Source organism: Hyperoodon ampullatus (assembly GCF_949752795.1).
Source record: "Hyperoodon ampullatus genome assembly, chromosome: 3".
Taxonomy (NCBI): Eukaryota; Metazoa; Chordata; class Mammalia; order Artiodactyla; family Ziphiidae; genus Hyperoodon; species Hyperoodon ampullatus.
In genome coordinates this window covers 98,160,171-98,180,687 of record NC_136916.1, presented here as the reverse complement: position 1 = coordinate 98,180,687, position 20,517 = coordinate 98,160,171, and the positions used below count along the sequence as shown (strand labels likewise).

At 36.7% G+C, this 20,517-nt stretch overlaps 1 protein-coding gene across 1 annotated transcript in view; it reads left to right on the top strand.

Moving 5' to 3' along the window:
* FAM98B (family with sequence similarity 98 member B) overlaps nt 1–18,425 on the top strand; it is a gene marked incomplete at its 5' end in the record, with an annotated part of 35,270 nt that extends 16,845 nt beyond the window's left edge. Inside the window, 4 exons of the mRNA XM_079701105.1 lie at nt 2,130–2,210; nt 2,807–2,923; nt 15,101–15,268; nt 17,352–18,425. Coding sequence (XP_079557231.1) covers nt 2,130–2,210; nt 2,807–2,923; nt 15,101–15,268; nt 17,352–17,723 — 738 coding nt within the window. The 3' untranslated portion in view covers nt 17,724–18,425. The remainder of the gene's footprint in view (nt 1–2,129; nt 2,211–2,806; nt 2,924–15,100; nt 15,269–17,351) is intronic.
* Between the last annotated feature and the right edge of the window lie 2,092 nt (nt 18,426–20,517).

Genomic DNA, 20,517 nt, shown 5'->3' with positions numbered 1-20,517 from the left:
ATCTGGGGCTATTTCAAATTGAGACAGATTTCTAGACTCTTCCTAATCTCCCAGTGCTTACACATATTGATCCCAGAGAGGTTTTTTCCTTTTATGAGTTTCAGTTAGAATTTAAAAATACCCCCAAACCTCTTTTCCCTACTTAAAGCAGGCTGTAATGCCTGTGTTCAAGTGCTGGCAGGCTAATTATAAGGTAGTAGTTACTATGGCCATCATGGCTAAATATTTACCTATAATGACTTACTTCTCCATTCAGTTCCTATCAAAAGCAAAACTTTCCATATTTTCTTCTATGTACGATGTGTCCAGAAGACACTTTGTCACCATTGGGGAGGAAATTTATCATTAGTTTTTAGCTCGAAGCTGTTCAAATGTAAATCTAAAGTAATTATAGTAATATTAACAGCGCACATACAGCATTTACTGTGCTAAGTGTTTATATGTAATAACTCATTGCATTCTTACATCACCTATAATGAAGTAGTAATATTATTATTTACAACAGCCATTTGAGAAAATTGAGGTACTGAAAGATTTAATAATTTAGACAAGCAAGTTTCTAAGTAGTAGTAGTGGTAGACTGGAGTTTCAAACCCAGGTGGTCAACCTCAGAGTCTGCTCTTAACTCTCTCTTTATCACAAGTAGTTCTCAAAGTTATTAAAAACTGTTTTCTAATGTTGAAATACAGGAAATGTGATTATATGTGAGAAACTTAGGCATGCATTCAGAGTCTCTCTTGAGTAAGGGGTTATGACTAAAACTTTTAATAGTATATGAAATATCAAAATCGAAGGTATTGGGCTTCCCTGGTGGCGCAGTGGTTGAGAGTCCGCCTGCCGATGCAGGGGACATGGGTTCATGCCCCAGTCCGGGAAGATCCCACATGCTGCGGAGCAGCTGGGCCCGTGAGCCATGGCCGTTGAGCCTGCGCGTCCGGAGCCTGTGCTCCGCAATGGGAGAGGCCACAACAGTGAGAGGCCCACATACCGCAAAAAAAAAAAAAAAAAAAAAAAAAAAATCGAAGGTATTTACAATAGTGAGGAACCTACAGAAATGGTATGTTTTAAGAAAATAATAATTCTTTTCAGTGTGTAAGAGTAGTGTCAGTAATCACTGTTGTAGTGGTAGATTTACTGTGATGTAAAGCTTAAGCTTTGGGACCCCCTAATTTGCACAAGTTCTTTCTAAGCTCATTTTTCAAAAATAGCTTTCTCAAGATATAATTTAAGTGCTATAAAATTCGCCCATTTAAAGTGTACAATTCAATGAATTTTAGTATATTTACAGAGTACAATATCATCAAAATCTAATTTTAGAACTTTTCCATCATTCTCAGAAGAAACCATGTGCCCATTTACAGTCACTTCCCATTACCACCACCAGTTTCCAAGCTAATTTTGTGTTCATAATTTTTAATTCTTTTTAAAAGAGGTCCCCCAACGTTAAATAACGTTCATACTCCTCAAAATGTGAACTCTTCCTGATTATTTTCTCTAGTTACTTTATAACTAAGCAACTGTAAATATTTCATTCTGTTTGAATGACCTCTGATATTGCTAAAGCAAAAGCGAATGTCTAAATCTTGTTCACCAAAATAAAAATGTTTCAAGTAATTCAAATCAGTGGCTTTGCAAAAGTAATGAAATGTGTATGTGGCGACTAATTGAGAGGGCTTGCTCTCCTGTGTTGTCTTGCTGAACAATGGAATGTGTACAAAATATTTAATTGAGTAAAACCAACATACTCAGCAAAGGTTTTAGTATCCCTTTTGAGAATTTGTCAGCATGTAAGAGCGTGCCATCTTAAGAAGAAACTCTGAATTTATTTCACATAAAACATTATAGATTCTCATAATAAAACCTTTTAGTAGCTACTTCTTTAGTTGTCCGTGTACATTATCTCTTACCCTGGAAAAGGTGTGCTATAGCTTGAATTAATGTAACTAATGCTTCTTTGAGAAAGATACTCTGCATTGTAGTGATATTCTTTCCTAGTATGTGAAGGTATATTTTAACTATTTCTCTTTAACATTTTATTAATTCTCTAGCATTCAAAGCGTTTTAAGCAAGAATAAGATTGTTTTAAATTAGGGATATACATTTTCACAATCTTTTATGTTTAATTTTAGGTGAAAGATATTCTCTCACAAGTCCAGAAAAATCACGTGGGAAAACCACTGCTGAAAATGGATTTAAATCTGGAACAGGCGGTAAGTCACCCCCCCCTTTTATTAGCTTTATGTAATTAAAGTAGTGAATATGACTTAATTTTATAGATGGACATCTAGATTTTACAGTGTGTAGCATGCATTTTTTATATTGGAGAATTAAAATGGAATGATATTCTAGAACAGTAGGTCCTAACATTTCTTCACTCAGATTATTAATTTAAAAAAAAACCTGGCCAAAAGTATTCATAGTGCCTAATACGTTAGCATAGTTGTAATTTGAAAAGTGTAGTAGCTCAACGCCAACAAGATGGGAAGTTGTTGGTATTTTCTTTCCTTATTGGTCCAGACTACTTTGCAGGTAGACGTTTTACTTAAATTAACATGTTTGATTGAAGATCAGGTAAACTGTACCAATTGTAGACTTTAATTTCTATGTTTAATATCTTCCGAATATTTTAAATGTTCTATCAAATATCTTTATTATTTAAATAATTTACTGTAAAGTCTCATGGGATCAGAAAATGACCATCAATACCACCTTTTGAATTAATAGGAAGTATTGACCACGATTCTGAAATTTCTTTTCTGTGCATAATGAGTCTAAAGGTTATGATTTTTGTTTCCAAATTCTTTAGGAACAACTGGAAAGAATCAACGATGCCCTTTCCTGTGAATATGAGTGCCGTCGGCGGATGTTGATGAAACGATTAGATGTAACAGTGCAGTCCTTTGGATGGTCTGATAGAGCAAAGGTAAGGCTGTTTTTCCATTTGTGTCCTGTAGGTGGTACCCTGTGACAGCTCTTCAGCCTCTCTTGTCTGTTAGGTAACGATGCCACATTTGTACTTCATCACTCTGTCTGAAGCTCCTGCCCAGGCCAACTGCTAGTCTTAAATAATGATCCTGGTCTTGTATAAGTCCCTGTTTGCAAATATCTTAATTTCTCCCCATATCTTTCACATTTATTTAAAACTCATAGATGTTGTGATTTATGCAAGGATATACATAAAAGAAGGCGTCATATGTGATAGTGAGATAGATATAGTGAGCAACTGGTCAAGAAAGAAGGATTTACTGCTAAACACCCTACAGTACACAGGATAGCCCTTCACAACAAGATCTATCTGGTCCAAAAGGTCAAAAGTAGTGGTTGACAAAATCTGTTTCTGATGATATGCGATCAGGTTTTTCTTTATACATAATATATTGTTATTTTCATTCAACAGATAGTTGAATGCCTACTCTATTTCATGTACACATTAAAGGACATTTATTAAAACATATATTTGAACAGCAAGTGCAATGTGGCACACTGTACACAAGAAGAGGTGACTCTTCTGTAAGCATCTCGCCTGTCTGCTTATTGTGCTTACTGCCCCTTTGTTTATTTAACTAATGTGAGGTTCATTATTCTTTTTCAGTTTTGCAATCTGGTTAAAGTAACACATCACTCCTCAATGTTATCCTGTCTAAATCTTCTCTGATAAATAACACCTGTCTAAAGAAAGCACCTGCTCAGAAGCAGTTTTAGACTCCCTGTTACTGTTAAGCTTGTGAGAGGTCACCCAGGCTGAGAGGAAAGAAATTAACAGACAAGCTGCTACTGTGTTCTGAAATGATGGGACTGAGGCCCCGTATTCTCTGGTTTCTCTCCTCATGGTCTGTGCAGTCTTTCCAGTATAGTATGTCTCTCTTCCTATTCCACAGAGGGATTAAAACCCTTTTTTCCCATTTGATACATGTCTAAATCCTTTTATTCAACTGTCGAAAAAGTAAAATACTGATTTTTTTCTTTAGAAAAAAAAAAAAAGAAAGAAGGATTTAGGAATGAATCAGGTAGCATTGATGCCTGAACAAACCTTCTTAAAGGTGGCTTAAGGCTGTGGAGTGTGTTCCAGTTGAAGAAGGGGTTGGAGGGTGGGGGCATGAAGGGGGGGTTGGAGGGTGGGGGCATTCCCAAATATGAATCTCTTCAGGTAGTTTTCTAGAGAGCTGTCACCTATCATTCCCATTTTATGCCTGTAATCTGTACCCAGGCGTCGTCTGGGATCCTCCACTCCAGACTGTAAGCTGGGACAATTATAGGAAAACATTTGCTTCCCCTGTTTGAGGGATCATTGTGTCCTGTGCTCCTTGATGTCCAGTGTCTGAAAATCACTGGTTCACATGGGTTGTCCAGTTTTATAGCTGTTTCAGGTAGGAGGGTAAATCTGTGCCTGTTACTCTCAGATATTATTATTACATTCTTTGGATTAACTGGGCAGTTGTCCTGCCCCCATATTGTATCAACTGGGGTCATTTATGCAGCTTCATTCAACTGATACCTGGGCTGGGTTGGGCTGGAACATCCAAGACAGTTGCCTCACATGTCTGGGTTTTGCTAACTGTTTCTTGGGTTGCTTCACTTGTCATCTTGGCTCTTAGGTGGTCTCTCTCTCCATGTGGTGCCCCACATTGGTTTCCTATGGCTGCTGTAATAAATTACCACAAACTTCGTGGTTTAAATAATACACATTTATTTTCTTACAGATCTAGAGATCAGAAGTCCTAAAATGAAGGTATTGGCAGGGTTGCATTCCTCCCGGACACTTCAGGGGAGAATCTGTTTCCTTGCATTTACTAGCTTCCAGATACCACCTGTGTACCTCGAGTCATGACCTCATCCTCCATCTTCAAAATCAATAGTATAGGATCTTCCAGTCTTTCTCCTTCTGCTTCCATTGTCACATGCCTTCTGCTGTCTCTCTCTTATCAGGAGCCTTGTGATTACTCTGGGCTTACCCAGATAATCCATCTCAAGATCCCTGACTTAACTCGCATCTGTATCTTCAAGGTGACATATTCACAGGTTCCAGGGATTAGGATGTGGAGATCTCGGGGGAACCATTCTGTTTACCAGGTGTCTTCTAATTGGAGTTTATTTTTTTCCTGCACTGTATTTCATTATCATATGCGGCTGCTGCTTTTTTCTTTTCTTTTCTTTTTCTCTTTTTTAAACATACTTTTAAAAATCAAGTATTCTAATGAGTCCTCTTTTCTGTACTTTCCCTCCTAAAAGCTTGTATCCTTCTATTGCAGTTTGGGCTGTTTGTGTGCCTATCCTTGGCTACTCCACTATTTCCTGTATCCCATGGCCTTCTCTTTCATTGTTTATTCCCTCAATCTGCCATAGTAAATCCACAAGTAACTTCCTAACAAAGGGTGCATAGGAGTGATTTTTCTGAACCCTTGAATTCTGAAAATATGTTTATTCTGCTGCCACATTTGATTGATAGTTTGGGTAAATATAAAATTCTAGGTGGAAAACATTTTTCTCTAAGAATATTGAAGGCAAAAAAAAAAAAAGAATATTGAAGGCATTGCTTCATTGTTTTCTAGCATATAGTGCTGCTGTTGAGAAACCCAGTGCCATTGCCTGTCCTTTTGGATGACCTTTTATTTTTCACTGGGAGCTTTTGGATCCTCTTCTTTTTTTTTGAGAATTACATTTTATTTGACAGACTTGCTGAGGACTTAAGCCTGGAAGACAGCCTCTCAGATGACTCTGAGGGACTGCTCTGCAGAGGTAAGGGAGGAGCCAGGATATATGAGTTTTTGCAAGAAACCAGGTAGTAGGAACATCAAAAGGTCATTGTTAAAAAAAAAAAAAAAAGAAAAATCATTGTTAATTAAAGAAAAACAGGGACTTGCCTGGTGGTTGGACTCTCTTCTTTATCCTTGGAGTTCTGAAATTTCACAGCATATGTCAGTCTGGGTCTTCCTGATTGTGCTAAACATTAGGTGGGAATTTCAATCTGTAGACTCTTAGCTTTTATATTTCTCTTTATTAATTTCTTCCCTTTTGTTTTTTCTTTCTGAAACTCTTGTTATTCAGATATTAGACCTCCTGGATAGATCCACTTGAGTTGCTTTATTTTTTTTCTCATTTTCTGTCTCTTCCTTTTTGATTGACTTTCTTGGAAATGTCCTCAATTTTATTTTGTGCTTGGCACTAAATTTTTGTTTCTGCCATCATTTTTTCATTTCCAGGAATTCTTTTTGCTTCTTGAGTTTTCCTTTTTCATGTTTTTTTTTTTCTTGTTTTATGAACATGCTGTCTTCTTCAATGGGGATGAAAAAAATTTTTTTTTAAAGGTTTTGGGTTTTTTTTCCCCTTTAATTATTTCTGTCTCTTCCAGGGCAATTTTTGGTTTGTTTTTCTTGGTCTCTCTCTCGTGGTGGCTTTCTTCAAATCATGATGGTCCTTTGTTGTCCATATTTAAGAGAAGACACTGAAAAACTGATTGGGAACTGTAGTCATTGATCAGGATTGTTGATGTCAGACTTTGGAGCTGCCTCCTGTGCTGTGGAAATTCCTGATGCTCATTTGGAGAAGTCTTTTCTCTGTAGCTGCTCAGTTTTTCAAGAAGGGAAGCCTCATTTTTTTCTATACATTATTCTCCTTTAGCCAGAGGAAGAGGAGTGGCAACATGACACCAGGGGTTGGAAGAATAGACTATTCCACAGATAGACAGTTAACCCCTATTTTTGGCTCCCAGTTTCATTTTCTGAGATGTTGGTTCCCTTCTTACCTGTATCCCCTTTTTCCATTCTCTTTATTGTAGTATATGTGTATTTTTTTTTAATAATTTAGTGTGTTTGAGAAGATACTTTAGGAAATATCTTGATATTTTATCTTCTCATCTTGGTCTTTTTTCATCATGTTTTAGGACAAGGAGGTTGTGTTTTTGTTGTTTTTTTCCTTAGTCCGGAAGATTTTTAAAATATTTTTTTTCTCAGAGTATAGGTCAAATTTTGGCCTTTCATGCCACCCTTTTCAGTTGATTATATGAGTATATACATTTATACCCTGAGTTTTCTTTTCTTGTTAAATTTAATATATCTTTATCTTATTCTCCCTATTTCATGTGTCTGATGTTGTTGAATGACTCATCAAATATTGTTCTACAGCATTTAAAATCTTTTGCATACAGATATACTCTATTGATTGACATTGAGTTTCCCTTTAATTTTGTCTCCTGTGACCCTGTAATGAAATTTTTGGCAGCTAAATTTTTGTTCATGTCCATGATATATTCCTAAAAGTGGAATTTCTTGATCAAAGAATATGCATTATAATGCTTTTGATGTACACTCTAGAGTTGCCTTTCAAAAAGATTATACATGTTTATTAGTATGGTTAATCTGGTTTCTCTGTTACTTTGCTGGTATTGAAATAGGACTGAGTATACTTTTATAGTTTGCTTTTTTTTTTTCTTTTTACTGAATATATTGTGATCATTGTCCCATATCTCTAAAAGTTCTATTTCGGTGTCCTTTTTAAATTAAATTTTAATTTATTTCTTATTTTTTGAGTTATAATTCACCATCTTAAAGTGTACTGTTCAGTGGTTTTTAGTATGTTCACTGTATTCTGTGCCATTATCTAATTCCACAACGTTTCCCTCACTGCCAAAAGAAACATACACCTATTAGTGGTCATTTGCAGTACCTTCACCTTCCTTCTCTGACACTCACTACTATAACCTACTTTCTGTCTCTTTGGATTTGCCTGTTCTGGATATTTCATATATATAAGGAGTCATACAATATGTGGCTTTTTATGTCTGGCTTCTTAGCATAATGCTTTCAAGGTTCATCCATGTTGTCCCATGTAACTGCACAATCAGCCCTCCATGTCCGCAGATGTGAAACCCATGGGTTCCTAGGGATTCCTAAATGGAAATTTACTGTGTGAAAGGTTATGACTCTTAATGCTCTTGATTCACATCACCAAATTGTTTTTTACAAAGTTTGCATGAATTTAAGCTCCTACAAGTAGGGTAAATGAAATTTTGCCTTCACTTAGCTTCTTTAATATTTAGAATATTATCAATTTTATGGCTACCTTGATGGTTAAAAAAAAACTAAATTGTTTTAATTTGTATATTTTTTATTAGTGGTACAGTTGAACTTTTTTTCATAAGCTTATTAGTCATTTGAATTTCCTCTTTTTTGACATTTCTATTTGTGTCTTGTCTTTTTTTCCCCTTAAGGTCTTCCTGTTTTCCTTCTGATTGAGATTTTTATATATTAAGGAAGTTAGCTAGTTGCTTTACTTGTTGAAAATATTTTCCCCAGTGGTCTTTTGTTTTATGTCTTTTGATGTGCAGAAATTTTAGTCTATAATATGGTTAAGTTTTTCAGTTTAAAATAAAACTTTAAACAGTGAACTCTTTTTAAAAATTTATAATTAATTTTTTATTGGAGTATAGTTGATTTACAATGTTGTGTGAGTTTCTGCTGTACAGCAAAGTGAGTCAGTTCTACATATACCTATATCCACTCTTTTTTAGATTCTATTCCCATATAGGTCGTTACAGAGTATTGAATAGAGTTCCCTGTGCTATAAAGTAGGTTCTTAATCAGTTATCTATTTTATATATAGTAGCGTGTATATGTCAGTCCGAATCTCCCAATTTATCCCTCCCCCCTCCCTTTCCCCCTTGGTAACCATAAGTTTGTTTTCTACATCTGTGACTCAATTTCTGTTTTGTAAATAGGTTCTTTTGTACGATTTTTTTGGATTCCACATATAAGCAATATCATATGATACTTGTCTTTCTCTGTCTGACTTACTTACTATGATAAACTCTAGGTCCATCCATGTTGCTGCAGATGGCATTATTTCATTCTTTTCTATGGCTGAGTAATATTTCACTGTATGTATGTACCACATCTTTGTTATCCATTCCTCTTTCGATGGACGTTTAGGTTGCTTCCATGTCCTGGCTGTTGTAAATAGTGCTGCAGTGAACATTGGGGTGCATGTACCCTTTCTAATTATGGTTCTCTCCAGATATATGCCTATGAGTGGGATTGCTAGATCATATGGTAGCTCTACTTTTAGTTTTTTAAGGAACCTCCATACTGTTCTCCATAGTGGCTGTACCAATTTACATTCCCACCAACAGTGTAGGAGGGTTCCCTTTTCTCCACTCCCTCTCCAACATTTATTGTTTGTAGATTTTTTGATGATGGCCATTCTAACAAGTGTGAAGTGATACCTCATTGTAGTTTTGATTTGCATTTCTCTAATAATTAGTGATATTGAGCATCTTTTCATGTGCTTTTTTTCTTTTTTTTTTTTTGCATACAAATTCTTGACCTTATATATTCATTGTGTCATTTTTTTTCCCTGCCTGTAATGAGTTTCTTAACACGAAGTCAATCCATGCCCAGGATTTCTTTTTGTTGTTGTTGTTCATCAACATTAGACTATATTTTGCATTTATATAATAAAATATAGAAGACAATAAAAATAAGTGAGTATTGCTATAAGCAACAACAGAAATAAAACTCATGAGCAATATTCAGCAAAACAAGGCAGACATAAAATGATATACATTGTATGGTTTCTTTTTAAAAAATTCAAAACTGGACAAAACAAATTTATGGTGAAGGTAGCAGTTATTATGGGGGCAGAAAGCAGGGGTCATGACCAGGAAATTGTATAAGGAAGGCTTCCGAGGTGCTGGGAAAGTTCTGTTTCTTGATCTGAGTAGTGGTTATACTAGTGGGAGTTCAGATAACTCACATAAGTCATAAGTTTATAGTTAAACTTACGACTTATGCACTTTTCTCTGTGTTATAACTTATTAAGAAAGCTACAACAAAAGCCTTATTTAGTTCATTAAGATCAGCAGTTGGCAAAGAATTACTGAATATTATTTTAGACACCTACAAAGTTCAAGGAAGTGTCTTAGGTGATCAGAGATTCCAAGTCCATTCCACTATCAAATATATATATTTTTCTTATTAGTCATCCCTTTTATACACATAGTGTATACATGTCAATCCCAATCTCCCAATTCATCACACCACCCCTGCCCCCCGCCGCTTTCCCCCCTTGGTGTCCATATGTTTTTTCTCTACTTCTCTGTCTCAATTTCTGCTCAGCAAACCGGTTCATCTGTACCATTTTCTAGGTTCCACATATATGCGTTAATATACGATATTTGTTTTTCTCTTTCTGACTTCACTCTGTATGACAGTCTCTAGATCCATCCATGTTTCAACAAATGACCCAATTTCGTTCCTTTTTATGGCTGAGTAATATTTCATTGTATATATGTACCACATCTTCTTTATCCATTCGTCTGTCGATGGGCATTTAGGTTGCTTCCATGACCTGACTATTGTAAATAGTGCTGCAATGAACATTGGGGTGCATGTGTCTTTTTGAATTATGGTTTTCTCTGGGTATATGCCCAGTAGTGGGATTGCTGGGTCATATGGTAATTCTATTTTTAGTTTTTTGAGGAACCTCCATACTGTTCTCCATAGTGGCTGTATCAATTTACATTCCCACCAACAGTGCAAAGGTGTTCCCTTTTCTCCACACCCTCTCCAGCATTTGTTGTATGTAGATTTTTTGATGATGGCCATTCTAACAAGTGTGAGGTGATACCTCATTGTAGTTTTGATTTGCATTCTCTAATAATTAGTGATATTGAGCATCTTTTCATGTGCTTTTTAGCCATCTGTATGTCTTCTTTGGAGAAATGTCTATTTAGATCTTCTGCCCATTTTTTGATTAGGTTGTTTGTTTTTTTGATATTAGGCTGCATGAGCGGTTTGTATATTTTGGAGATTAAGCCCTTGTCAGTCACTTCGTTTGCAAATATTTTCTTCCATTCTGTGGGTTTTTAGTTTTGTTGATGATTTCCTTTGCCGTGCAAAAGCTTTTAAGTTCCATTAGGTCCCATTTGTTTTTATTTTCATTACTCTCGGAGGAGGATCAAAAAAGATCTTGCTGCAGTTTATGTCAGTGTTCTGCCTATGTTTTCCTCTAAGAGTTTTATAGTATCTGGTCTTACATTTAGGTCTTTAATCCATTTTGAGTTTATTTTTGTGTATGGTGTTAGGGAATGTGCTAATTTCATTCTTTTACATGTAGCTGTCCAGTTTCCCCAGCACCGCTTATTGAAGAGACTGTCTTTTCTCCAGTATATAGTCTTGCCTCCTTTGTCATAGTTTAGGTGACCATGGGTGTGTGGGTTTATCTCTGGGCTTTCTATACTATTCCATTAATCTATATTTCTGTCTTTGTGCCAGTACCATACTGGTTTTTTTTTTTTTTTTTTTTTTTTTTTTTTGCAGTACGCGGGCCTCTCACTGTTGTGACCTCTCCCGTTGCGGAGCACAGGCTCTGGACGCGCAGGCTCAGCGGCCATGGCTCACGAGCGCAGCCGCTCTGCGGCATGTGGGATCCTCCCGGACCGGGGCACGAACCCGTGTCCCCTGCATCGGCAGGCGGACTCTCAACCACTGTGCCACCAGGGAAGCCCAGTACCATACTGTTTTGATTACTGTAGCTTTGTAGTATAGTCTGAAGTCAGGGAGCCTGATTCCTCCAGCTCCGTTTTTCTTTCTCAAGATTGCCTTGGCTATTCAGGGTCTTTTGTGTCTCCATACAAATTGTAACATTTTTTTGTTCTAATTCTGTGAAAAATGCTATTGATAATTTGATAGGGATTGCATCAAATCTGTGGATTACTTTGGGTAGTATAGTCTTTTTGAGTATTGATTCTTCCAATCCAAGAACATGGTATATCTTTCCATCTGTTTGTGTCGTCTTTGATTTCTTTCATCAGTATCTTATAGTTTTCTGAGTACAGGTCTTTTGCCTCCTGAATACAGGTATTTTATTCTTTTGATGCGATGGTAGATGGGATTGTTTCCTTAATTTCTCCTTCTGATCTTTTGTTGTTAATATATAGGAATGCAAGAAATATCTGTGTATTAATTTTATATCCTACAACTTTACCAAATTCATTGATGAGCTCTAGTAGTTTTCTGGTAGCATCTTTAGGATTTTCTATGTATAGTATCATGTCATCTGCAAACAGTGATAGTTTTACTTCTTTTCCTATTTGGATTCCTTTTATTTCTTTTTCTTCTCTGATTGCCATGGCTAGGACTTTCAAATCTATGTTGAATAAAAGTGGAGACAGTGGACATCCTTGTCTTGTTCTTGATCTTAGAGGAAGTGCTTTCAGATTTTCACCATTGAGAATGATGTTTGCTGTGGGTTTGTTGTATATGGCCTTTACTATATTGAGATATGCTTCCTCTGTGTCCACTTTCTGGAGAGTTTGTATCATAGATGGGTGTTGATTTTTGTCAGAAGCTTTTTCTGCATCTATTGAGATGGTCATATGGTTTTTATTCTTCGGTTTGTTAATGTCGTGTATCACATTGGTTGATTTATGTATGTTGAAGAATCCTTATATCCCTGGGATAAATCCCACTTGATCATGGTGTATGATCATTTTAATGTGGTGTTGCATTTAATTTACTAGTATTTTGTTGAGGATTTTTGCATCTATATTCATCAGTGATATTGGCCTGTAATTTTCTTTTTTTGTGATATTTTTGTCTGGTTTTGGTATCAGGGTGATGGTGGCCTTGTAGAAAGAGCTTGGGGGTTGTTACTTTCTCTGCAAGTTTGAGAAGGATAGGTGTTAACCCTTCTCTAAATGTTTGACAGAATTCGCCTGTGGAAGCCATCTGGTCCTGGACTTTTGTTTGTTGGAAGTTTTAAAATCACTTTTAATTTCAGTACTTGTGATTGATCTGTTCATTTCTTCCTGGTTCAGTCTTGGAAACTTGTATCTTTCTGAGAATTTGTCCATTTCTTCTAGGTTGTCCATTTTATTGGCATATAGTTGCTTGTAGTTAAACAATGAACTCTTTATTATATTTGGAATCCTCTTAGTTATATGTTGATTATTATTATTATTATTATTATTTTACAAATAGACAACAGTTTGTTGCAGCAGCATTTAAAAAATCTATTTCTTTTCTCATTGCTCTCTCTCTTTTTTTTTTTTTTTTTTCGCGGTATGCGGGCCTCTCACGGTTGTGGCCTCTCCCGTTGTGAAGCACAGGCTCCAGACGCGCAGGCTCAGCAGCCATGGCTCATGGGCCCAGCCGCTCCGTGGCATGTGGGATCTTCCCAGACTGGGGCACGAACCCGTGTCCCCTGCATCAGCAGGCAGACTCTCAGCCACTTCGCCACCAGGGAAGCCCTCATTGCTCTTTTTTTTAATGTTTTAATATTCTTTATTTTCAGAGCAGTTAAAGGTTCATAGCAATATTTTTTTTTTTTTTTTTTTTTTTTTTTTTTTTTTTTGCGGTACGCGGGCCTCACTGTTGTGGCCTCTCCTGTTGCGGAGCACAGGCTCTGGACACGCAGGCTCAGCGGCCATGGCTCATGGGCACAGCCGCTCCGCGGCATGTGGGATCTTCCCGGACCGGGGCACGAACCCGTGTCCCCTGCATCGGCAGGCGGACCCTCAACCACTGCGCCACCAGGGAAGCCCCATAGCAATATTGAACAGAAGGTTTTGAGATTTCCGTTTACCTCCTGACCCCACACACACATAACCCCCCCATCATCATCCCCCATGAGAGTAGTAAATTTTTGCAGCTGATGAACCTACATTAATACATCATTATTATCCAGAGTCCCATAGTTTATATTAGGTTTCACTCTTAGTGCTGCACATTCTATGGTTTTGAAAAAATACACAAAGACATGTATCCACCATTATAGTATAGTACAGAATACTTTTACTGCCCGAAAAATTTTCTCTGCTTTGCCTGTTCTTCCCTCCCTCCGCACAACACCTGGCAACCCATTTAATCTTTTTACTATCTCTATAGTTTTTCTTTTTCCAGAATGTCATATAGTTGAAGTCATACAGATTATTATTTTCAGATTAGCTTCTTTCACTTAATAATAGACATTTAAGTTTCCTTCATGCCTTTTTGTCTCACTGATCTTTGATGCCTCCTCTATCGTTTATTGCATTCATGCATTTATGAGGCCCTGAATCTCAATTGCCTCTTTTGTTTCATCAATCTATTCCCCCCACCAGTTCCATTTAATTAGACTGAGGTAGGATAGTATAGTGTTATCTATACAACCACTCTAAAAGGATGTTTTGAAGATTAAAGATATGATATTAGATGAAGAGTAGCTTGGCTCATTTAACAAGTAGTCAATGAATGTTAATTGTTAAGGCAATGATGATTTAGATATCCCCTACCTCCCTGCCCACCACTCCCCCCCAAAAAATATTCCAGTAGGACTGCAGTAAATCTATAAGTTAATTTTGAGGGAAACCGACAATACTCAATGTCCCCATTCCAGAAACTTGGTATTTCTGTTTATTCAAGTTTTACTTTTGTTTTTGTAGATTTACTAATGTTTTCTTCTTAAAGGTTCTGTGTGTGTTTTCGGTACAGCTATTTTTAGGTATTTTGCTTTTTGTTAATATGAATGGGATTTTTTTTGTTACTTTTTAAATGAGTTGTTACTGGTAGTTATGTGGACTTTTAGCATCTGTTGGGCTTTATTTTTTTCTCATTCTACCTCCAGATTATCAGATATTTGAATGTTTTGCTCTTCTCTGTTTCTTTGCTTGTGTTATTGTCTCCTTTTTTTCTTTCTGAAGATTATGATTGCCATCGCCCTTTTTTAAAATTAATTAATTAATTTGGCTGCGTTGGGTCTTAGTTGTGGCACGTGGGATCTTTGCAGCATGCAGGGTCTTTAGTTGCGGGATCTTCGTTGTAGTACGTGGGATCTTTAGTTGTGGCATGCAGGATCTTTAGTTGTGGCATGCAGGATCTTTCGTTATTGCAGGCGGGCTTCTCAGTTGCGGCGCACAGGCTCTAGAGCGCGTGGGCTTAGTAGTTGGGGCGCGCAGGCTGAGTTGCCCCATGGCATGTGGGATCTTAGTTCCCTGACCAGGGATCGAACCCACGTCCCCTGCATTGGACAGTGGAGTCTTAACCACTGGACCACCAGGGAAGTTCCACCATTGCTCTTTCATTGAAATGTTCTTTGGTTCCTTTTTTCCCTGAATTTTGTCATTCAGATAAAAACAGATGACATAGCAAGAATTTACCAGCCTAAGCGTTATGCTTTGTCACCCAAGACAACAATAACCTTGGCACATCTACTTGCTGCCCGTGAAGATCTATCCAAGATCATCAGGACAAGTAGTGGCTCCAGCCGGGAGAAGACAGCATGTGCCATTAATAAGGTTGGTTTTTCTTTCAGTAACAGTGGATAATGAATTTATAATATCCTTGTTTGATGTTTTTACAGATTTAATCCATTTTTCTTTTAATCCTAGTGAACTCCTAGAAAAGAGAGTGGTGGAGGGGCTTCAGTCAATTTAGGCTTAGGCTTAGTAATGTTTTCTGTGTGCACGTTTGTTTGAATTTCTGTATTCATAAATTAAACCACAGTTTTATCTGAATTAGAGGAATTAAGAATTATTTTTATGAATAGCATTAGCAAGAATTATTTGCCTCTTTCCAATAATGTAATCATTTTTTGTCAGTAAAGATCTGTAGGAGTCATTTCAAGTACTCACATATTCCTTAGATCCTTGGTGTAAAGGGAGGAGTCCATGCTTTGGGTTCGCATCCTAGCTCTATCATTTACTTAGAGCAGTCACCTTGGGCAAGTTGCGGAATCTCTTGGAGGTTCCATTTCCTGATTCAGAGTATAGATCCATTGCTCTGCCAGTAGTCTTAAATAAGCTCAGAGTCTGAATTTTTTACTTTACGACAGCAGCATTAACAATAAACTAATTTAGAATGTTTATATCAGCTTGATTAGCATATACTTACTCTTCATTTAGATAGATCACTCTATGACAAACTACTACAAAAGAGCAAGAAATCAGAAGTAAGGGATTTGGGTAATTTTAAAACATCGTTTCTCACTCAATGCAGTGAGAAGGTATCCTGTATCAAGGGATGGCTGTATGTAAAGTCAGTTTGCTAATTATTGCTAAGTTAGGCACCAGTGTTTGGGCCTTCCTGCTTCCATTTTAGACCAACCTCCTCTCTTCTTAAAGTGTTCTGTCTTTAAATATGTTACTTAATGTCTTGCATCAGGTAATAAGCTAGTCTTGATGGATCAAGAGTTCTATTTCTTTAAGTGACATTGCCCATCTCTTTTCTGAGTTTGTAATTTATAGTCTAATTATTTGAGGGCAATCTTATTATGAGTTCTTGGAACAGCATCCCTGTATATCCAGCCACATAGCATGTTTGGTGGAGAGACCAATGAAGATAACAACTAAGAAAAAAGCTACTGATATTTTTTGGATTTGGTAATTAGGATGTTATTGCTGACTTTTAAAAGAATGTTTGCTTCTTTGAACCTTGTCCCACAGTGAGGATGTTGTACTTTTTGTCTTTCATTTATGACATGAAGTAGTAAAACATGATTTTGATTAGAGAATCAAAGGAAGTAGAACACAACTGATTCATAGATCATTTTGGTTGAGGCACTTCTGGTTTACCTTCTTTCCTGAAAGAGACTAGCAGGAAGCTATTTGCTTCCTGTTGGTCTCTGTACACAGGCATATAAAGTAGCTCCTTTCTATAGAAAGTTGGGGACTTAAAGCAAACTCTTCCTTGGTTTATCCTTCAAAGCATTATAAAGCATGGTTAAGGAAGTGTATCAAGTCTCTCTTTTCTCTATAATATAGTAACTAGTATCATCATTGAAAGTTAGTGGGCTTAGTTTCTCATAAAAAAGGAATAGTTCATTGAAAATCTTGTATCTCTTTACAATGATAACCTTGGATTATAGCCATTATGTTCATCTCTGACTGCATTATACCCACATGTTATATATACTTCATACTCTGTTGAAATAAAATGTGCTCAGAAATAGTCTTTTATTGGATAATCTATTACCAAACCAATGGCAATAGAATGTCCAGAGTTGTTGCATAAACGGACATGAAGTCAATTAATGTAAGGTATGTATTTTATGTATATTGTAAATGTTTTGCTAAAAAAATTTCTTAGTGTGATGGGTACATTTGTTATAAAATTTGCTAAACAAATTTAAACAAGTCCTTAAGTTTCAGAAATATTCCCCCACGTTGCTTAAAAATAACAGCACATTGTGAGGAATTTGTCACACATCACATTTGTATTTTCAATATTAATTCATACTGCCGTGTCTGATACTTTCATGTCCTTAAATACTTGACTTCTGTTTCTTTATTAGAACAATAACTTCAATATTGCTTGTATCCTTTTACGTAAATTTTAACTTTTAAAATATTGGAAACTGAAGGAAAATATTTCTTTACACAGGTGCTGATGGGAAGGGTGCCTGACAGGGGAGGACGACCAAATGAAATTGAACCACCACCCCCTGAAATGCCCCCTTGGCAAAAGAGACAAGAAGGCAGCGGAAGGGGTGGTTGGGGTGGTGGAGGTGGAGGTGGAGGTAGAGGAGGTGGTGGGAGTGGAAGAGGCGGTTGGGGAGGGGGAGGCGGGTGGGGAGGTGGGGGTGGAGGGGGAGGGGGGTGGGGTGGAGGGGGAGGAGGGGGTGGTAGAGGAGGAGGTTTCCAAGGCAGGGGAGATTATGGTGGAAGAGGGGGCTATGGAGGAAGAGGGGGCTATGGAGGAAGAGGTTATGGAGATCCATATGGAGGAGGTGGTGGTGGATACAGAAGATATTAAAAGCTACAGCATTTAGGTAGCAGGCTTACTTCTTAATAGATACATTAGGCATAGTATTCTAAATAACTACTTGAATGTCATCTTTGAAGTAAACACCATGTTAGATTCCCTGATGATATCATTCTTGAATTGGGTTTAGTATGTAAAGAGCATTGTTTTATACTACTATTTGATCTCTTAGACAAAGTGATGATTTTTTCCATATTCTGTGTACTCTGGAGCATGTTATGTCTTTTTAAAAAACAAAAAAAAACCGAGCAAAAATTATTTTTAAAAGTGTAAATATATCATTACCATCAAACTTGGAAAATAGAAAGTATTTTATTGTCATGATTGAATTTAGATTGTTACCTGTATTTTATTCAGGTCTGAAACACATAAATGACCCCACTTGTAGTGGAAAGGAATATAGACTATTGCCTCATCTGTATTCCTGTGGCTGTGTTTTGTGTTTGTTAATCCTACTTTACAAAACAGGGAAAGGGACTGATTGATAGTTGTGTTCAAGAGGAAGGTTTCTTGATTTTTTCTTTCTTTTATATGAGCAATTCCTCTGGCCAGGTTTGTGTTAAAATTCCATTAATTGAAGCTGAAGTCTGGTTTTTGCTATGCATATTTGATTTATTTTCCAACTGGATTTGAAATCTGTATATGATTTTGTTTGACAGCAGAATTAAAGACTGAGGTCAGAATTACTCTAAAGGGACAAAGACATGTACTAATTTTACATGATGGTGTGAAAAATATTTCTGTAAATTGGTTTCTTCATCATTTGTGCCATCACTTTAGGTCTCTGAATATTAAAAGGCAGGCTGCACTGTGCTACACAGGATTAGGACACTCACATCCAGTTTCAGTAGATCAGAGGTAGGGCCAGGGTATCCCGTGGTAATTCTGATTCTCAGCTAGATTTGGGAAACAAAGGGTTGGGGAATGATTAAATGTGGTTTGGTGGTTGGAGCAGTCGAAGGCTTGGGAATCAGGAGTTGTGAATTCAAATCATGGCACTAGTCCAGGGGTGCTATGGGTTGAAATGGCCATAGCTCTCAAGGATTAATTTGTCCTCATTTGTCAAATAAGGAATGTGATACTTGTGCCTTCTCAGGTTGTTTTATAAAGACCTAAGTACAAGTCCAATTTGTTGAGAATTTATAAAGGCCTGTTGTGAATGGTTTAAGAGGTGGCCCAAGTAATGCATTTTTCTCTTAGTGTAGAGAGAGAAAAAGATACAGTAACATAAATTTTTTCAATCCCACTTTAAAATCTGTAGGCTCCTGGTCAACTCTTGTGCATAACAACTTTCTGTGGTCTAACCAACTCAACAGATAGAAGGCTGAGTACCTGTGGACAAATGGTATTTGATATTTGGCAGTGTTATTCTTGTTGTTGTTTTGTTTTACAGTAAACCCTGTGGGGAAATCTAAAATAATGTTAAACCTTCACATATTGTGTACACCGCAGTCTTGGCCATGTATTTTTCAAGCTAACCCTTCGAGGAAATTTGTTCAGGATAGGAAAATAAATTTTTTTGGTTATTCTTAAGCTTAGATTTTTAAAAAATTTTATATGTAATGAAGAGACTTAATTTCACTTGTGATAGTTGAAGAAAAGGCTTTCCATATAAGGAAACACTTTTATCAGTAGCTATGAACTCTGAAAAATAAATAATTTTTAAAAATATATATGCAGACCACTGGAGTAAAATATTTCAAAAAACTTATTACTTAAACTGTTCATTTAAAACCTTTACATTTCTGCTTCATTTCTTTTCAGGAGCTTTAGTTGCTGATACAGGATGGGTTTACAACTACTTTCAGCTTCTTTTATTACTAAAGGTTTATGGCGAATAATGGTAGAAACATTAGTTTATTAATTTCTGTAAGATTTCTTTGTACCTTCATAGGAGTGCTGTTGGGTTATCTGCTACTCACTGTAAATCTTATCCAAGTTTAGCACTTGCTTCTGGAATCTTGTTAGAGCCGGAACCACTCTTATTTACACATTCCTATAACCTTCACTTGAATGAAAAGCTGAGTGGTCTAGAACCTAGTATCTTATTCTTTCCTGTGAGGTAGGATTTTCATGAAAATCTTCTTTCAGTAAAAATTTCTTTCATAGAAAAGTTTGCTAAGCAATATCTAGAATAGCAATAAGGCAATTTGGGGCCTTAATGTGAAAGGCCATAATGTGAAAATGCTTTTATAAATTGAGTCCAATACAAATGCAGAGTATGATGAATGGCACTTCACTGCTTCCTAAAATCTAACACCTTCTTCTGTGCCACCTCTTCATTCTTTTTTGCCTAGTTCTTAATTTTATTTTTTCCTACTACCTCATTTTCCCTCCCACCTCATTTTCCCTCCCCTTTTTTCTTCTCCCTGCCTTGGTCTATCCTGTGGTATCTAATAGCGCCTATAGACATGATCTTACTGGGAGTTTCTGGATTAAAGAAGTAACTGACCTCTTACCTGGATTTGTCCATCCATACATAATTACCACAACATTACACATAAGCTCTCGGTAAAAGAAGAGATGAAGTATTTCCTTTTAACCTGTTCCCTTGTGTTCTGCAGATCAGGGGAATCTTGCCTCACTAAACAGGAAAAAACATTTTAAACCAAAAAACATTTAATTACCTTTATGTGTGTCAAAAGAAGGTATGATAACTCCCAAAATATTTGTGATGGAGAATGTTCCGAGCAATGATACTATCTATACCTTGTAAGGGGCACAGGGTAGAGGTATTTGGAGTGGGAACTGTGGGTGGAGGAGGGGAGGTAGTTTAATCTCTCTT